This window comes from Ranitomeya imitator, chromosome 10 (assembly GCF_032444005.1).
Source record: "Ranitomeya imitator isolate aRanImi1 chromosome 10, aRanImi1.pri, whole genome shotgun sequence".
Taxonomy (NCBI): domain Eukaryota; kingdom Metazoa; phylum Chordata; class Amphibia; order Anura; family Dendrobatidae; genus Ranitomeya; species Ranitomeya imitator.
The window spans coordinates 52,661,283-52,680,797 of record NC_091291.1 but is presented as its reverse complement, the minus strand read 5'-3'; the positions used below and the strand labels follow the sequence as shown (position 1 = coordinate 52,680,797).

At 42.0% G+C, this 19,515-nt stretch overlaps 1 protein-coding gene across 6 annotated transcripts in view; it reads left to right on the top strand.

Moving 5' to 3' along the window:
- The window catches only part of LOC138651897 (sulfotransferase 2B1-like), a 294,818-nt gene that overhangs the window by 261,589 nt on the left and 13,714 nt on the right, over nt 1-19,515 (top strand). For all 6 annotated transcript variants that reach the window (XM_069742486.1, XM_069742488.1, XM_069742485.1 and 3 more), the window contains one exon: nt 7,586-7,766. In XM_069742486.1, coding sequence (XP_069598587.1) covers nt 7,586-7,766 — 181 coding nt within the window. The remainder of the gene's footprint in view (nt 1-7,585; nt 7,767-19,515) is intronic.

Sequence of the window (19,515 nt, the reverse complement as noted above, 5' to 3'; positions counted from 1 at the left end):
GGTCTCCAGATTGTGTCTCCAGTTGCACTGTTTGGGGGGCATTATTTCTTCAGGTAGGTTCATTATTCGGACCACCACACTTCTGGGAAGAACAGTAATGTCCTGATCTACTAAGTTAATGCACTGCAGTCGGAACAGTCCCCTCCCATAAAATGTCTAATGTATGCGCCACTAGGAGCCCCATGGGTAATTGTTCAGAAGAATATGGTTTGATTTGGACCTCAACCCCCTCCAAGGGGACACAAGCATGAATGGGCAGTGACAGTACTGTTTGTCCTGGTGGAAGAACGATTTTAGTGGAGGCGGGACAATTACTTTTCCTAACACTGCTCCCTCACATGTAGATTTCTGTACTTGTGACACTCGTCCTAGTTGTTGAAAAACTCTTCTCTGTGGTGTATGTGGGCCCCTCTTTTAGAGTCTCGTTAGAGGTGTCTCTGATGAGAAGGCTTCCAGAGTCTTTTAGCACATTCATTCCCATGGTGTTAGCAGGTCCATAATTCACTTTTCCCTTTGTCAGTACCCCGCCTTTCCGTCCCAGGTCTTTTCCACAGACAGAAACTTGCATCCATACCTCCCCTGCGAACGTGATGGGCAGTTGGTTGGCCGCTATCAACTTTATCTCAGAACTCCATTCAGGTTGGTTTACTCGGGGAAAGTGTTGCCAGTAGTAAACCTCTGGAATCCTTGTCACCAGCGAGCCAGTGTCCACCAGGCATCGCACTGCACATATGTCTATTTCTGTCCATAGCAGGGGGCATGTTGACACTAACTTTGCAGGACTTCCACTACTTTTTCTCATCTATTTTGGGTTCGGGCGGCGTCTCCCGACTCAGAGCCCTCTAGTTTAATGGGATGTCACTCTTCCTTGGCGAGTGCACTCCTGTGCAAAGTGTCCACTCTCTCCGCAGTTGTAACAAGTGATGAGCCTCAGACGGCGAAACATGGAGTCATGGCGGAGCTCTGGGCCTTCCTTGCTCTGTGGAAAATTATTGGTAGCCTCCGTTTTCTTCTTTATGTCAGCCAGTTCTACTTTCACACTCAGAATTTCTCTCCTCAGTTCTTCCACTCATTGGGGTTCAGCAATGGCATTTACAGACTCTCCCAGGCTCTGGACCTTCCCCACCGTAACTGTTACCCTCTGCTCCTCTTTGCGCATGCGTGCCTCACTCCTTCAGGAAAAGTCATTTTGGGGGTTCACCTGTACACTTTCTCTCAGGGCTTGTTTTGTCAGCACGTCTCGCAAACCAGTCACTAGGAGGTCTTGTAACATTATGTCTGTGGGTCCTACTCCCCTGCCGTCTTTTCTAATAATCGCAGTGTGTAGCTCTTGCAATGCATTCATTCAAAAGTAAGACAAAAGTGGCTGCACTAGAGGATTTGTTTATTCACCATTACTCTGACGAACGGTCCTTTTGCACTGAATAAACAGCATTAATATCCAATACGGGGTGCTCAGCAAAGAAAATACAAATCTATTCTTTATGTGTGAAGAAAAATAGTACGGCACTCACCAGATGGATTGATTATTCCAAAGTCTTGCAGGGAGCATGCAGGTGGACATCTTTTTAGTAGAATGCAGAGGGAGGGGAGACCGTAACCCAATACTGTATATGAATGCATTTCAAGTCTGTTCTTTATGTGTGAAGAATAATAATGTGGCACTCACCAGATGGATTGATTATTCCAAAGTGCTTTTTTACTTCATCCAAGTGAACAAGAAACTTTGTGTGGTATTTGTAGGTCAATGAGGCATGCAGGGAGCGTGCAGGTGGATGACAAACATTTTGCGCAACCTGGACCCATTGAAGAGCTCACTGTGTGAAACAGCCGTCGTTGGAATAATCAATCCATCTGGTGAGTGCCGAATTATTATTCTTCACTCATACAGAACAAATTGCTCAGCCTGGCCCCCAGGGAAAGGCTAGTCCTGGAGCCACGCCCAACTGCTTGGTCTGCCGCCTGCATGCTATTGGACTGCATCCTGATGACTACACCAAATGTAGAATACTAGCAGGTGCATAGGATGCAGTGACATACAGGAGGCATAGCAAGGGTTAACAGGTTCTTGATATAAAACAGTGATTGTTCAAGCAGGAGGTAAAGGAAATGAATGTGCGGATAGGGGAAAATCAAATGCAGTAGACAATAACAGGTTAACTTATCAGTCTCTGTGCACTGGAGGAAGGTGGCTGGAAGATCCCTCAGTGGCATGAGATGTCTCCGATCTGGTCCCGCAGAAGGGAGATGCACTGCCTCCTTGTGGTGATGAATCCTCCGGGTCATTCGGCATGTGATATCCTGATCTGAGCACCCAGTGGGGTAGAGATGAAGATCGGCGGCACAGTGGAAGAAGTAGAAAGTTCATTAGACAAGGCCGCAGCAGAAGCACACAGTTCAGTGGACAAAGGCATGGTCCAGTCCTCAGCAGGCACCGCAAGAATGGGACTAAGCAGTGCCTCCGCGTGAATAATTAGCATATCAGTAAACATGACTGGTCATCAAGGATAAGTGTAGGATACTAGCAGGTGTGTAGGATGCAGTGACACACAGGAGGCAGAGCACGGGTTATTATTATTATTATTATTATTATTTATTGTTATAGCGCCATTTGTTCCATGGCGCTTTACATGTGAGGAGGGGTATACATAATGAAAACAAGTACAATAATCTTAAACAATACAAGTCATAACTGGTACAGGAGGAATGAGGACCCTGCCCGCGAAGGCTCACAATCTACAAGGGATGGGTGAGAATACAGTAGGTGAAGGTAGAGATGGTCATGCAGCGGTTTGGTCGATCGGTGGTAACTGCAGGTTGTAGGCTTGTCTGAAGAGGTGGGTCTTCAGGTTCTTTTTGAAGGTTTCGATGGTAGGCGAGAGTCTGATGTGTTGTGGGTTAACAGGTTCTTTATAAAAAAAACTGATGGTACCAGCAGGGGGTTAAAAGAAATGAACGTGTGGATAAGGGAAAATCAAATGCAGTAGATAATAGCAGGTTAAGTTATCAGTCTCTGTGCGCTGGAGGAAGGTGGCGGCGCGAGTTGACTCCGATCTGGTCCCGCAGAAGGGCGATGCACTGTCTCCTTGCGGTGATGAATCCTCCGGGTCCTTCGGCATGTGATCTTCTGATCCGGGCACATGGTGGGGTAGAGCTGAAGGTCAGAAGCACAGTGCAAGAAGCAGAAAGTTCAATAGACAAGGCGGCAGCAGGAGCACACAGTCCAGCGGACACAGACACGGTCCGGTCCTCAGCAGACAATGCAAGAATGGGACTAAGTGGTAGCTCCGCAGTGGTAAGGGGAGCCAAGGTATGCACTGTATCCTGGTCACTACCCCATGCAGATGTCTCTCTGGGCTGGGGGTAGCACGTGTCAGCAGTCTTGCCAGCTGGGAATACAGGCACAGGATATCTGGCGTGGGTCCGTCGAGAGGGAGTCAACTGTCTCACTGCTCACAAGCTCAGTCCCCACCAAATGTCCCGTCTTCCTGCTCACATCGTTATTTACCTCAGACCCACCCCCACCAGTCAGCTGTTCAGATCTGTGGCAGTCAGGAACCTCTTCTTCCTGAAATATTGGTGACAGTTTTGACAGTTCCGGCCCAGACAAGCAAGAGGAACCGTGGACCCGGTACACCTCCCTACATAAGCACACCATACAAGTCAATATTACAAGCAAAAGTATAGATAACAGTCTATCCTTTCTGGCTTTCTAAAAATAGTCTTCTGGTTAATTAAGATACAATGCTGTGTCTTCATAACCCCAAAGTTAACCTCAGCGTAGAGTGCCGGATAAATATGGTCCCAAAGGATATGTAAAATCCCAATAAATGCCGCTACTCAGTCCACAAAAAAAGCAATTCCCCATTCAGATCTGTTAGCTGTAAATGGGAATATAGTGGGCTTCCATGTTACTGGAAACACAAAGGCTCTGGAATATCAAAATGGCTCCTCACCCACCAAAAGAAATTTAGCAAATTCTTTGCTCCCAAATCCCCTCCCTTCTGAGCCCCACAGTGTCCGTAAACCACATATTGCATCCACACTTGGTATTTCTAAAGTGATATGGGGGGTTCTGCTGTTTTGGCACCTCATGGGCTCTCCCAGTGGGTCAAGGTACCAGCAAACCATAACAGTAAAATCTGGGGCTCCTTGCCTTCTGAGATTTGCACTGTGCCTGAAAAATATTTCCTGATTACATGTAGGGTATTGGCGCACTCAGGAAAAAATGGTTCTCAGTTTGTTGTAAAAAAAAAAAATGTCCTATTTTCCTTAGAAAAATTAAAAACTTGTGGATAAAGGAATATTTTAGTGGTAAAAATGTAATATATTCTTTCTTCACCACTCACCGCTGGTATAGAATCCTATGAGGCACATGTGGTGTCAATATGATCACTGCACCCCTAAATGAATTCATTGAGGAGTGTAGTTTGTAAAATGAGTTCACATATACGGTGTTTCTGTTGTTCTTGCACCTCAAGTCCGAAAACGGACTTCTGATGGAAGTCTGTTTCACAGTTTGGTAGTCTGTAGAGATAGAATGAGAGAAAAAGAAATAAAAAGAGAGATAAAGAGGGAGAGATAAAGTTCAGCTGGTTACCAGAAGCCGAACCTCCATGGATCTACTCATACCTAATGAAGATGAAAATATCTTTTAGACCACTTGAGAATTCAGTTAGATAACACAGGTCTGCAAACATTTTTTTTTCAAGAGCTATTTTGGTTATTCCACATAATCTTTATGTTTTTAAGTGCACTGAATCTGAAAATGACCTCCATTTTGTCATAGGACATCACGTTTTCTGACAATTTAAGTAACTATGTTAAATAAGACAATACCTCAAAATAAATGAAAATAGACTCATAAAATTATTTTTTTATTACAAATGTTTCATGAAAATCATTTTTTAACTGCAATGAGCTCACTAACACACACTAAAATCGATTCTTCTTCCCTGTGAGGCTTCTCTTGGTGCATTTACGCTTGTGAGTAGCATCTGGAATGTCTCTCTGAAGCGCCCAATAGTAGTCTGCCATCATTGCAATGCTCCATGTTCCCTGATATCTTCTTTCCATCTCTTTAAAGTCCTGGTGGAATCGCTCACCTTGCTCTTCGCTCACAGCTTCCAAATTTTCAGGAAAGTTGTCAAGGTGGGAATGGAGGAAATGCACTTTCAAACTCATCAGGCAACCTAAAGCTTGAAATGCTTTCAACATTCGTCCGACGATTTTTTTTTTATAGTCAGGGTCTTTGTTAATGCTTAAAAATTTATCTACGACCTCTTTAAATGCAAACCACCCTTCTTTTTGAAGATGCCTCATGGTATTGATAAACTCTTGATCAGCTATAAGCCTTCTAATGTCTGTCCGACGAACACACCTTCCTTCAATTTTGCCTCCGAGAGGCCTGGAAACTTGGTGACCAAGTATTTGAAGCATTCTCCATCTTTTGGAAGTGATTTTACGAATTGCTTCATCAATCCCAATTTTATGTGGAGAGGTGGTAGAACAACTTTATGGGGAGGAACCAAAGTTTCTCGGAGGACATTTTTTCACCAACTGTGAGCACCCTCGGCTGCCAATTCTTCTTGGTCCAGTGATTTTGTCGGTCTCGACTGTCCCATAGACACAGAAAACAAGGGTATTTGGTATACCCAGCTTGTTGCCCGAGCAGCATGCACAAGACTTTCAAATCCCCGCACACTTGCCAACTGTGGTCTTCATATTTAATTTTACGAAAAACCAATTCCAAGTTCTCATAGGTTTCCTTGAGGTGTACAGAATGACCTACAGGGATGGAAGCATAAAAAACGCCATTGTGGAGTAAAACTGCTTTTAGACTTCTTTTCGAAGAATCTATAAAAAGACGTCATTGCGTCATATTGGATTTTGAATTGACCCGTCAAACCTTCGACATCGATGCAACAAACCAACTTATCTTCCTGGGCAAAGTAAGCAAAATTGTTAAAAACGACATCCATGCACTGACATAGAATAAAGACCCTTTTGTATGCATAATAGCAAATAATCACTCAGGGCATGTACAACAGGACATAAGCTGGGACAACTGCCAGCATAAATATGAAACAAGCTCACAAGGACCAATGCAGTCAAACGAAGTCCCATAAAAAATCAAACTTTATTAAATAACAAAATAGATAAAAATGTCACACGTGAACAGAGGGAAGATAAGGCACTATATGGCGGTACTAAAATAACCAAAGGACACGAGCACCCATCACTGTAGCCCTAGTCACATACTTTTTTTTTTTTTTTTTTTCCTCACTGTGCCACTGGCAGGTAATCTCATATTTGGGTGCTCCTTGGCCATGCTCTTTGTGTTAGTATATTTGGATATAGACATGTATTTGGCCACTGCTGCTTTATAATGGGTCATGGATCCTCATAGTATATATTTAGGGCCAAGGGTCCCGCTGCTATACAAGTATGTGACTAGGGCTACAGTGATGGGTGCTCGTGTCCTTTGGTTATTTTAGTACCGCCATATAGTGCCTTATCTTCCCTCTGTTTTCCAGATGTCTGTTCACGTGTGACATTTTTATCTATTTTGTTATTTAATAAAGTTTGATTTTTTATGGGACTTCGTTTGACTGCATTGGTCCTTGTGAGCTGGGCAAAGTAAGGAAGAACTCGTTTTCATGATGTCTGAACCATAAAAAAGACACTCCTGGCAACAATAAATTCTTGCTTTTGAGCCTTGATCCGAGTAACTCAGCGGCATCTTTGGGAAGATTCAAGTCTCTTACCAAATCATTCATCTCCTCCTGGGAAAACAATTTTGGTCTTGTATCATCTTCAAAGTCAGAACTTGATTCATCATCTGGTTCAGGTATGACTCCACCTTCATCGGAGCTAGTTATCTCTTCCAAGGTAGCAGGGGCCTTGGGTACTAGTATATCTGTGCCATTGGGAATGGGACGAATTGCTGAATGAATATTGGTGTATGGAATGGAATGCTTCCATTTTGAATTATACCCTTTCACATCGCATGAACAAAAGTAACAATCGTCACTATGGTTCTTTTGCTCTCGCCATACCATAGGAATCCCATAACAGAAAGCTTTGTTCTTACCCTTGAACCAATTTCGAAGGTCCTCAACACACCGTTTGCACGCTTTATGAGGCGCCCAAGCTTTATCTTGATCTTCAAGCTTTAGTCTGATATAAGCGAAGTTTACTTTTTTCACAAAGTTTGTAATATTCAGCTGATTATAATCTGAATAACTAATGTGTTACATCATTGTGTGCCATCATGGAGCAGATCAAGAATACAGCTAGACATGCAGTAATGAAAGTAGTAACTTGTACGATGTAAGTGCAGTCTTAGGCTGCAGCTACACTCTATGGCTCATCATGCATTGAGGCTCCTTCGGCCCTTGTTGGCCAATTTCTACACTATTTTTAAATAAAATTAAGCAGCAATTGGCAAACAGCGTGAGTGGAGTTTTGGCCTCATGTGTCCAGTCGCAGTGTGTGGTCGCACCATTAAAGTAGAAACATAAATATTTAATTTCATGCTGTATATTTATTATGCTAAATATTGAATTTTCTTAATTGCCAACAGGACCCACGAGGAAGCGTGATTAAGATTTGCAAATTTCTTGGAAAGGAGTTAGATGACGAAGCGATAGACTCTGTGGTAAAAAATGCTTCCTTTAAGAACATGAAACAGAACAATATGTCTAATTACAGCCTCGCGCCACCTGGTCACATGGACCAGGAGAAAAGCTCATTTTTTAGAAAAGGTAAAAACTGAGCACCATATTGAGAAAAAAAATATGTATAGTCAATGTCATATCTTGCATTCATTCTGCACTAGGCACTTTCTGTCATGTCGTCTACTGGCAAGTCAGACTGAAGGTATGCATATTCAGTATTTTTAATCTGGCAGATTCCACCTAAAAATTGCTTGAAAAGCTTAAAATAAAGAAAAAATGAATTAACTTATGTGCAGCAATGTCAAAACGACATTGTTGTTCATAGGTCCCATCGTTTGTAACTTCTTTTAAATGCAAGCTTCAAAAGCCATGAAGTGGCTAAAAAGATATGAAAAGCAAAATATTCTAGTGGCCCAAGCTTTTTTACCTTTTTCAGTTTGGTGCGCTATACAACCTGCCTGAAAAGTAAACTCTAAAAGGTCTGAACCTATGCACTGCAATGTGAAAAATGGTTTGCTGCTGAGGTTCCATTAACTGTTTTGGGCTTTCAAAGATGTCAAGAGGTTAAAAGGAGTGACTTGTCCAAAATGGGCAAACAAAAGATATTGAGGAAAAACTGATAAAAAAAAAGAGATGCAAAATGAAACTTCAGGAGAAAAGACACTGGCAAGTCCTAAAGCATCTTCCACCTGAAAAATATGTTGGGTTCGCAGACAGTTAAAAGACATAGTGTTCACATACTGTAATGGTGCCCCTACCCTAAAGTCATAAATTAACATAAGACTAACAGTGGCCAAACAGGCCAATATCAAAAGGTTCAGCTGACAGTGTAGTATGTATGGGTGCCTCTGACTGATGATTGTTGGGGGAGATAAGAATCTGGTGTGTCCAATTTCAGATTGCAGATCCTTTTTTTCTCTAACAGATAAGGCTTTTTTCACACTTCCATCTTTTTGTTCCCGTCAAAATCCGTCGTTATGTCGAAAAAAGGGATCCAGCAAATGTTTCTCATACACTTGTATTAGCGATGGATGGCCTTCTGTTTCATCCGTTGTGCGCTGGATCCATCGTAAAATCGCTGTACGTCGGAAAATCGCCCAGCGACGGATCCTGCGCTGTCCGTCGTTGGCTATAATGGAAGCCTATGGCCGCAGGATCCTTCACTGACCGTCAAAAGATGGAATCCAGCAACGGATTCCATTTTTTGAAACTTAGCATGCCTGGAAGGATTTTCCATTCAGGGAAAAAAAATTCTCTCTCTCTCTCTCAAATTGTGATCCTTTAAATTCAGGCAGCATCTGCTTTGAAGGATCCGTAAAAAAAAAAAAAAAACGGATCCAGTGCATCCGTTTTTTACAATCAGCACAATGTTAGGACTGGCAGAATGCACCAAATAATAATTAGAGATGATATAGAGTGTGTTTGCAGTCCAGGGTCCACCGTGCAGCTAAGACACCTGCTGCTTGGTAATAACGGACTATTTGGTGGTATAATGTGGATACACATATGGGTTAGCTTCACCCAGTATGAAGGAAGCAAACCCTGTTGCGTCACAGGGCCGCGATACTGCACAGAGAGCGCAAGCAATGAGTCACAGAACTCTGTTACAAGGCTCAGGGAAAGAGTCCCTCTAGATCTCTTGTGCCCAACACTGTTACTGTGGTGCCAGGGAATCTAAGTAAATATTTACTTAGAAGTACGCGCAGCACCGCTCTGGCTGATGCCACTAACCACCCTAACGAGGACATGGAAAGCGCACTATCTGCGCAATGCGCCGCTCTGGTGGTCGCTGCTAACTGGATTCAGCAACTTGTGCAATTGTGCAGGATAGCACTGTTGGGTGCTAGGTAGCTCTACCATTTGCGAGCAGGCAACAATACTAGGGATGGGAATGATTCGGAGCTTTCATCCATCGACAGCCATTCATCCACACACACACACAAGTTAATAAGTTTACACTAGCGTATGGCCGAGCGGCCATGCCAACCTTTTATAGCAGTAATGCTCCGGGACCTTCTTGATGGTCCAATAGGAGCCGCAACAGGACCTGAACATGTGACCCCCGACCTAAAATGGGAGGTCGTCCCGTGGGCATGCTCAGTGGGGGAAAAGCAGGACTTAGGCCCTGAAATGCCTGCTCGCTGCTGAACAGTGCTAGCTACAAAGGCAGAGCCTGGAGAGGTAGCAGTACCCAAGCGCACAGTATCAGCCTGAGTATCACCTAGCTGATCAATCTGTTTTAGTGAAACACTAATTCAGGTGATATATATGGTCACGTTCAGACGGCTGTATTTTCAGTCTTTGTGTTCTCTATGTGTGCAAGAGACGACACATAGATCCTATAATCATCTATTGTACAGTCTAATGAATGAAAAATTACTACATCTATATTAATATAGGATTAGAGCAAAATCTATATACTGTTTTTGCCGCTCGGATTTGTCACAAAACTTGAACGGATTCCGGATGCAAGCAAAGTGATTGAGAGTCCTAAAGTGTCATGCACAAGTTGCTTTTCTGACTTACAGAAAACCCCAGTCTCAACTAAGACCTAAAAGTCCAGCAAGACTCCTGGACCTCCTCCATATCTAAATCTTTAGCTAGTGCAGGTCCAATTTCTTCTGACTGCCGCTGTTTCAGGCTTTATTTTCCGGCATAGAAGATAGCAGGTTCCATTTATATAACAGATGTTCCTCTTGTGCCGGTGACTGGCATACATGCGTTGTTCCTGAGTAGAGAATGATCATTTTAACCAGGAAGCCTCATCTATATACAGTTAGGGCCAGAAATATTTGGACAGTGACACAAGTTTTGTTATTTTAGCTGTTTACAAAAACATGTTCAGAAATACAATTATATATACAATATGGGCTGAAAGTGCACACTCCCAGCTGCAATATGATAGTTTCCACATCCAAATCGGAGAAAGGGTTTAGGAATCATAGCTCTGTAATGCATAGCGTCCTCTTTTTCAAGGGACCAAAAGTAATTGGACAATGGACTCTAAGGGCTGCAATTAACTCTGAAGGCGTCTCCCTCGTTAACCTGTAATCAATGAAGTAGTTAAAAGGTCAGGGGTGGATTCCAGGTGTGTGGTTTTGCATTTGGAAGCTGTTGCTGTGAGCAGACAACATGCGGTCAAAGGAACTCTCAATTGAGGTGAAGCAGAACATCCTGAGGCTGAAAAAAAAGAAAAAAATCCATCAGAGAGATAGCAGACATGCTTGGAGTAGCAAAATCAACAGTTGGGTACATTCTGAGAAAAAAGGAATTGACTGGTGAGCTTGGGAACTCAAAAAGGCCTGGGCGTCCACGGATGACAACAGTGGTGGATGATCGCCGCATACTTAATTTGGTGAAGAAGAACCCGTTCACAACATCAACTGAAGTCCAGAACACTCTCAGTGAAGTAGGTGTATCTGTCTCTAAGTCAACAGTAAAGAGAAGACTCCATGACAGTAAATACAAAGGGTTCACATCTAGATGCAAACCATTCACAAAGGGTTCACATCTAGATGCAAACCATTCATCAATACCAAAAATAGACAGGCCAGAGTTAAATTTGCAGAAAAACACCTCAAGAAGCCAGCTCAGTTCTGGAAAAGTATTCTATGGACAGATGAGACAAAGATCAACCTGTACCAGAATGATGGGAAGAAAAAAGTTTGGAGAAGAAAGGGAACGGCACATGATCCAAGGCACACCACATCCTCTGTAAAACATGGTGGAGGCAACGTGATGGCATGGGCATGCATGGCTTTCAATGGCACTGGGTCACTTGTGTTTATTGATGACATAAGAGCAGACAAGAGTAGCCGGATTAATTCTGAAGTGTACCGGGATATACTTTCAGCCCAGATTCAGCCAAATGCTGCAAAGTTGATTGGACGGCGCTTCATAGTACAGATGGACAATGACCCCAAGCATACAGACAAAGCTACCCAGGAGTTCATGAGTGCCAAAAAGTGGAATATTCTGCAATGGCCAAGTCAATCTCCAGATCTAAACCCAATTGAGCATGCATTTCACTTGCTCAAATCCAGACTTAAGACGGAAAGACCCACAAACAAGCAAGACCTGAAGGCTGCGGCTGTAAAGGCCTGGCAAAGCATTAAGAAGGAGGAAACCCAGCGTTTGGTGATGTCCATGGGTTCCAGACTTAAGGCAGTGATTGCCTCCAAAGGATTTGCAACAAAATATTGAAAATAAAAATATTTTGTTTGGATTATGTTTATTTGTCCAATTACTTTTGACCTCCTAAAATGTGGAGTGTTTGTAAAGAAATGTGTACAATTCCTACATTTTCTATCAGATATTTTTGTTCAACCCTTCAAATTAAACGTTACAATCTGCACTTGAATTCTGTTGTAGAGGTTTCATTTCAAATCCAATGTGGTGGCATGCAGAGCCCAACTCGCGAAAATTGTGTCACTGTCCAAATATTTCTGGCCCTAACTGTATAATGTTATTGTCTCTCAACACTTTTTTTTCAACTCTTTTTATTGAAAGATTCCTCCGGATAAAGTTACAAACATATAATATCACAGTGTATGGTCAGAATGATCCTAACAGTCACCCTTCACAATAACATGTAGGTAACATTACACTCTGGATAATAGAGTAAACAAATAAAAAAAGTGAACAAACGATATAGAACATAGCATATTAGGATAGTTTCCATTATGAAGCATTGCACACTCAATTGAATTAATTCAATTCATCTCTATCAAAATTCAGATCACGTACCCATTTGGGTCATAGTAAAAGTATACTCTTGCAGTTTACACACATCTTTAGAAATACCCTGGTTTAGGGAAAGAGGGAAAGAGGGGAAAAAAAAAAAAAGAGACAAGTGCGGCGCTTCCTCTGAGCGTAATACGTTTTTACCAACAAGTTAAAAACATTTATTTTATTTGTAGTTATGCTCACCTTCTATCGGTAAGAAATGCACGTTGAGATTCTCAAGGAATCAATTCTTTAGGCAACTCTTCTTCGTATGTTGTATAATCCAATAAGGTGTGCAGCTCACTTTGGAGAACTATGTGTTGATCCTGCTTCAGATCCACATAGGTGGCAATTTCAAAGAGAAAAAAAAAAAAAAAACTCCAAGTAAATGTGGCGCTAAGCACCTACGGATTTTTTGAATTCATCCACTTCAAGTGAAAAATGTTAAAAAATTCATTTATTTTCTCAAAATAAAAAAATAAAATATATTTGTACATTTTTTAAAAAACAGTACAACTGTTTGTTAGTGCTTATTGTATTGTTTGGTCTTTTTGTTTTTTTACTACCTGATGAAGGCTGCACTGTAAAAATAGCAGCCGAAACGAGTTGTACTGTTTTTTAAAAAATTTACAAATATATTTTATTTTTTTATTTTGAGAAAATAAATGAATTTTTTAACATTTTTCACTTGAAGTGGATGCATTCAAAAAATCCATAGGTGCTTAGCGCCACATTTACTTGGAGTTTTTTTTTTTTTTTTTTTCTCTTTGAAGTTTACACACATCGTCGCCTTCCGTATGTTGACAGGGACAACATTAGGGTTCATATTGTGAGATAGATTAAGTCATGGCAATAGGGGATAGATGCATTAAGGGTGAATCACCCCATCTCTCCCATATCTTATGGAATTTCTGAGTGCATCTTCTATTTCTATATAATATATTCTCATATGGTATTATATCATTCACTATTTTTTCCACTGATTAATAGTAGTGGGATTCCTCTCATCCTCCTTAGTGCTATTGCTTTCCTAGCAATAAATAGAACTTCCCAGAGAAATATTTTATCATAGTGCAACCACAGTTCTTCATCTACAATTCCCAAGATACACACATTGGGTATGGAAAGTATTCAGACCCTCTTAAATGTTTCACTATTTGTTTCATTGCATCCATTTTGTAAATTTAAAAAAATGTATTTTTTCTCATTAATGTACACTCTCTAGGGTTGAGCGAAACGGGTCGAACATTTTCAAAAGTCGCCGACTTTTGGCTAAGTCGGGGTTTCATGAAACCCGATCCGACCCCTGTGCGGGGTCGGCCATGCGGTACGCGACTTTCGCGCCAAAGTCGCGTTTCAATGACGCGAAAAGCGCCATTTCTCAGCCAATGAAGGTAAACGCAGAGTGTGGGCAGCGTGATGACATAGGTCCTGGTCCCCACCATCTTAGAGAAGGGCATTGCAGTGATTGGCTTGCTGTCTGCGACGTCACAGGGGCTATAAAGAGGCGTTCCCGCCGACCGCCATCTTACTGCTGCTGATCTGAGCTTAGGGAGAGGTTGCTGCCGCTTTGTCAGAAGCAGGGATAGCGTTAGGCAGGGTCCATTAACCACAAAACCGCTTGTGCTGCAGCGATTTGCACTGTCCAACACCACCCTCGGTGTGCAGGGACAGTGGAAGTTTTTTTTTTTTTTTTTCCCCTCAGCGCTGTAGCTCATTGGGCTGCCCTAGAAGGCTCCCTGATAGCTGCATTGCTGTGTGTACGCCGCTGTGCAAACCAACTGCTTTTTTCAAAGCACAAATCCTCTTGTTCCTTCCTTTCTGCACAGCTATCTTTTTTGTTTGTCCACACTTTTTATTTCATTTGTGCATCAGTCCACTCCTTATTGCCTGCCATACCTGGCTGAGATTACTGCAGGCAGGGAGATAGTAGCTGCCTGCCATACCTGGCTGAGATTACTGCAGGCAGGGAGATAGTAATTGTAGGACATTCCCTGTGTTTTTTTTTTTTTTTTTTTTGGTGGGAGATTAAGATTGGCAATTTGGCATTTCTGCTAGAGTGCCATCCCTGTGTGTGCCATCTCTCTCACATAGTGGGCCATAGAAAGCCTTTTCATTTTTCTGTATTTTTTTTTGTGGGGTGTATAAATTCTCCCTGATAAAAATACAGTGGGAGATTAATATTGGCCTTTGGGCTTGTGTGCCAGTCCTGAGTGTGCCATCTCTCTCACAAATAGTGGGCCATAGAAAGCCTATTTTATTTTTTTTGGGGTTTTATAAATTCTCCCTGAAAAAAAGGGAGATTAATATTGGCCTCTGGGCTTGTGTGCCAGTCCTGAGCGTGCCATCTGTGCCAGCCCTGAGCGTGCCATCTCTCTCACAAATAGTGGGCCATAGAAAGCCTATTTAATTTTTTTTTTTTGTTTTATAAATTTTCCCTGAAAAAAGGGAGATTAATATTGGCCTCTGGGCTTGTGTGCCAGTTGTGAGCGTGCCATCTGTGCCAGTCCTGAGCGTGCCATCTCTCTCACAAATAGTGGGCCATAGAAAGCCTATTTAATTTTTTTTTTGGTTTTATAAATTTTCCCTGAAAAAAGGGAGATTAATATTGGCCTCTGGGCTTGTGTGCCAGTTGTGAGCGTGCCATCTGTGCCAGTCCTGAGCGTGCCATCTCTCTCACAAATAGTGGGCCATAGAAAGCCTATTTAAATATTTTTTTGGTTTTATAAATTCTCCCAGAAAAAAAGGGAGATTAATATTGGCCTCTGGGCTTCTGTGCCAGTCCTGAGCGTGCCATCTGTGCCAGTCCTGAGCGTCCCATCTCTCTCACAAATAGTGGGCCATAGAAAGCCTATTTTTTTTTTTGGGGGGGTTTTAGAAATTCTCCCTGGAAAAAAAAAGGGAGATTAATATTGCCCTTTGGGCTTGTGTGCCAGTACTAAGCGTTCCATCTCTCTCTCTCTCTCTTAGTCAGTGGGCCATAGAACGCCTATTTTTGGTTTTATTTGTTTTCTAAATTCTCCCTGAAAAAATCATTTTATTTTATTTGGTTTCTAAATTCTTCCTGACAAAATCATATTTTTTTTATTATTTTTTTTTCTAAAGTCTCCCTGAAAAAAAAAAAAAAACAGTGGGAGATTAATATTGGCCTTTCTGCTTGTGTGCCAGTCTTGACTCCTGGGTGCGTCATCTCTCAGTCAGTGGGCCATAGAACGCCTATTTTTGGTTTTATTTGTTTTATAAATTCTCCCTGAAAAAATCATTTTATTTTATTTGGTTTCTAAATTCTTCCTGATAAAATCATATTTTTTTTATTATTTTTTTTTCTAAAGTCTCCCTGAAAAAAAAAAAAAAAAAACAACCAAAAAAAACAGTGGGAGATTAATATTGGCCTTTCTGCTTGTGTGCCAGTCTTGACTCCTGGGTGTGCCATCTCTCTCTCTCTCTCCAATTGTGGTCCATAGAAAGCCTATATTTTTTTTCCTTGATTTGGGTTCCAAAATCTACCAGAGAAAATAACTCCATCAATCATTGGTAGAAAAATATTGGCCTCTGGGCTTGTGTGCCACTCCTGATTCCTGTGTGCGTCATCTCTCAGTCAGTGGGCCATAGAACGCCTATTTTTGGTTTTATTTGTTTTATAAATTCTCCCTGAAAAAATCATTTTATTTTATTTGGTTTCTAAATTCTTCCTGATAAAATCATATTTTTTTAATTATTTTTTTTTCTAAAGTCTCCCTGAAAAAAAAAAAAAAAAAACAACCAAAAAAAACAGTGGGAGATTAATATTGGCCTTTCTGCTTGTGTGCCAGTCTTGACTCCTGGGTGTGCCATCTCTCTCTCTCTCTCTCTCTCTCTCCAATTGTGGTCCATAGAAAGCCTATATTTTTTTTCCTTGATTTGGGTTCCAAAATCTACCAGAGAAAATAACTCCATCAATCATTGGTAGAAAAATATTGGCCTCTGGGCTTGTGTGCCACTCCTGATTCCTGTGTGCGTCATCTCTCAGTCAGTGGGCCATAGAACGCCTATTTTTGGTTTTATTTGTTTTATAAATTCTCCCTGAAAAAATCATTTTATTTTATTTGGTTTCTAAATTCTTCCTGATAAAATCATATTTTTTTTATTATTTTTTTTTCTAAAGTCTCCCTGAAAAAAAAAAAAAAAAATCAACCAAAAAAAACAGTGGGAGATTAATATTGGCCTTTCTGCTTGTGTGCCAGTCTTGACTCCTGGGTGTGCCATCTCTCTCTCTCTCTCTCTCTCTCTCTCCAATTGTGGTCCATAGAAAGCCTATATTTTTTTTCCTTGATTTGGGTTCCAAAATCTACCAGAGAAAATAACTCCATCAATCATTGGTAGAAAAATATTGGCCTCTGGGCTTGTGTGCCACTCCTGATTCCTGTGTGCGTCATCTCTCAGTCAGTGGGCCATAGAACGCCTATTTTTGGTTTTATTTGTTTTATAAATTCTCCCTGAAAAAATCATTTTATTTTATTTGGTTTCTAAATTCTTCCTGATAAAATCATATTTTTTTTATTTATTTTTTTTCTAAAGTCTCCCTGAAAAAAAAAAAAAAAAAAAAAAACAGTGGGAGATTAATATTGGCCTTTCTGCTTGTGTGCCAGTCTTGACTCCTGGGTGCGTCATCTCTCAGTCAGTGGGCCATAGAACGCCTATTTTTGGTTTTATTTGTTTTATAAATTCTCCCTGAAAAAATCATTTTATTTTATTTGGTTTCTAAATTCTTCCTGATAAAATCATATTTTTTTTATTATTTTTTTTTCTAAAGTCTCCCTGAAAAAAAAAAAAAAAAAAAAAAAAAACAGTGGGAGATTAATATTGGCCTTTCTGCTTGTGTGCCAGTCTTGACTCCTGGGTGTGCCATCTCTCTCTCTCTCTCTCTCTCCAATTGTGGTCCATAGAAAGCCTATATTTTTTTTCCTTGATTTGGGTTCCAAAATCTACCAGAGAAAATAACTCCATCAATCATTGGTAGAAAAATATTGGCCTCTGGGCTTGTGTGCCACTTCTGATTCCTGTGTGCGTCATCTCTCACTCAGTGGCCCATAGAAAGCATATAGTTTGTTACATTTGTTTTCTAAATTCTCCCTGCAAAAATCAATGTTTTTTTTTGGGGGGGGTTTCTAAAGTGTTCCTGAAAAAAATAAAAATAAAAAAAAAATAATAGTGTGACATTAATATTAACATTTGTGCTTCAGTGACAGTCCTGCGTGTGGGGCATCTCTCTAATTTGCAGCCACCAAAAAAAGAGTGTGTAACATTGGGCCTGATTTTCGCTGTGGTCTCACCAACCTGTAAAGGGGTAGCTAAATCATACTGAAGTTATAGCTCACCGTGTAAGTTGTGTGACTGCAACAAATAACGTTAGTTTGGTTACGTTTTTAAAACAATGAGGAAGTCTAGTGGAAGAGGTCGTGGCCGGGGGCGTTCATTGTCAGCTGGTAATGAGGGTAGTGGTAGTGGTGGAGCATCAGGTGGTCGTGGGGAAAAAAATATTGCACCTAAGTCTGGAGCTGTGGAGCCAGGTTCGTCGTCCGGCTACACAAGGCCTCGAACGCTCCCTTTTCTGGGATTAGGAAAACCGCTTTTAAAGCCGGAGCAGCAAGAGCAAGTTTTGGCTTATCTTGCTGACTCAGCCTCTAGCTCTTTTGCCTCCTCTCGTGAAACTGGTAAAAGTAAAAGCAGCGCGTCGTTAGTGGATGTTCACGGTCAGGGACAAGTCACTTCCTTGTCCTCTTCAGCAAAAACAACAACAGAGAAGAATGCAGCAGGCGACACAACGGGTTACTCCATGGAGCTCTTTACACATACCGTCCCTGGCTTAGAAAGTGAAGCAGTTAACAGTCCATGCCCATTACAAATTGAATCTGACATGGAGTGCACTGACGCACAGCCACAGCCAGACTACTATGCTGGTCCTTTGACTCAGACCACAACATTGCCCTCGCAGGGTGCTGATCAAGAATCAGACCCTGATGAGACTATGTTGCCCCATCACGAACGCTATACCACCGAACGACACGGTGACACAGACGAAGTTGCGCAGGAGGTACAAGAAGAGTTATTAGATGACCCAGTTCTTGACCCCGATTGGCAGCCATTGGGGGAACAGGGTGCAGGCGGCAGCAGTTCTGAAGCAGAGGAGGAGGAGGGGCCGCAGCAGGCATCAACATCGCCACAGGTTCCATCTGCCGGGCCCGTATCTTGCCCAAAACGCGTGGCAAAGCCAAAACCTGGTGGAGGACAGCGTGGCCATCCGGTTAAAGCTCAGTCTGCAATGCCTGAAAAGGTATCCGATGCTAGAAAGAGTGCAGTCTGGCATTTTTTTAAACAACATCCAATTGATCAGCGCAAAGTCATCTGTCAAAAATGTTCTACTTCCTTAAGCAGAGGTCAGAATCTGAAAAGTCTCAATACTAGTTGCATGCATAGACATTTAACCACCATGCATTTGAAAGCTTGGACTAACTACCAAACGTCCCTTAAGGTTGTTGCACCCTCGGCCAATGAAGCTAGTCATCAACGCAACATCCCTTCCGGCAGTGTAGGACCACTATTTAGCGCACCACCTGCTGTATCTGTGCAGGTATCTTTGCCAGGCCAAAGCAGTCAGGGTCAGGGAATCACCAGTTTCGTAGTAGGAAACACTGCATCTAGGGCACCGGCGGCAACAATACCATCTCCCACCGTCTCTCAGTCTGCCATGTCCACCGGCACCCCCGCTAGTTCCACGATCTCCATCTCTCCAGTCCAGCTCACCCTACATGAGACTATGGTTAGAAAAAGGAAGTACTTAGCCTCGCATCCGCGTACACAGGGTTTGAACGCCCACATAGCTAGACTAATCTCGTTAGAGATGATGCCCTACCGGTTAGTTGAAAGCGAAGCTTTCAAAGACCTGATGGACTACGCTGTACCACGCTACGAGCTACCCAGTCGACACTTTTTTTCCAGAAAAGCCATCCCAGCCCTCCACCAGCATGTTAAAGAGCGCATCGTCCATGCACTCAGGCAATCTGTGAGCACAAAGGTGCACCTGACAACAGATGCATGGACCAGTAGGCATGGCCAGGGACGTTACGTGTCC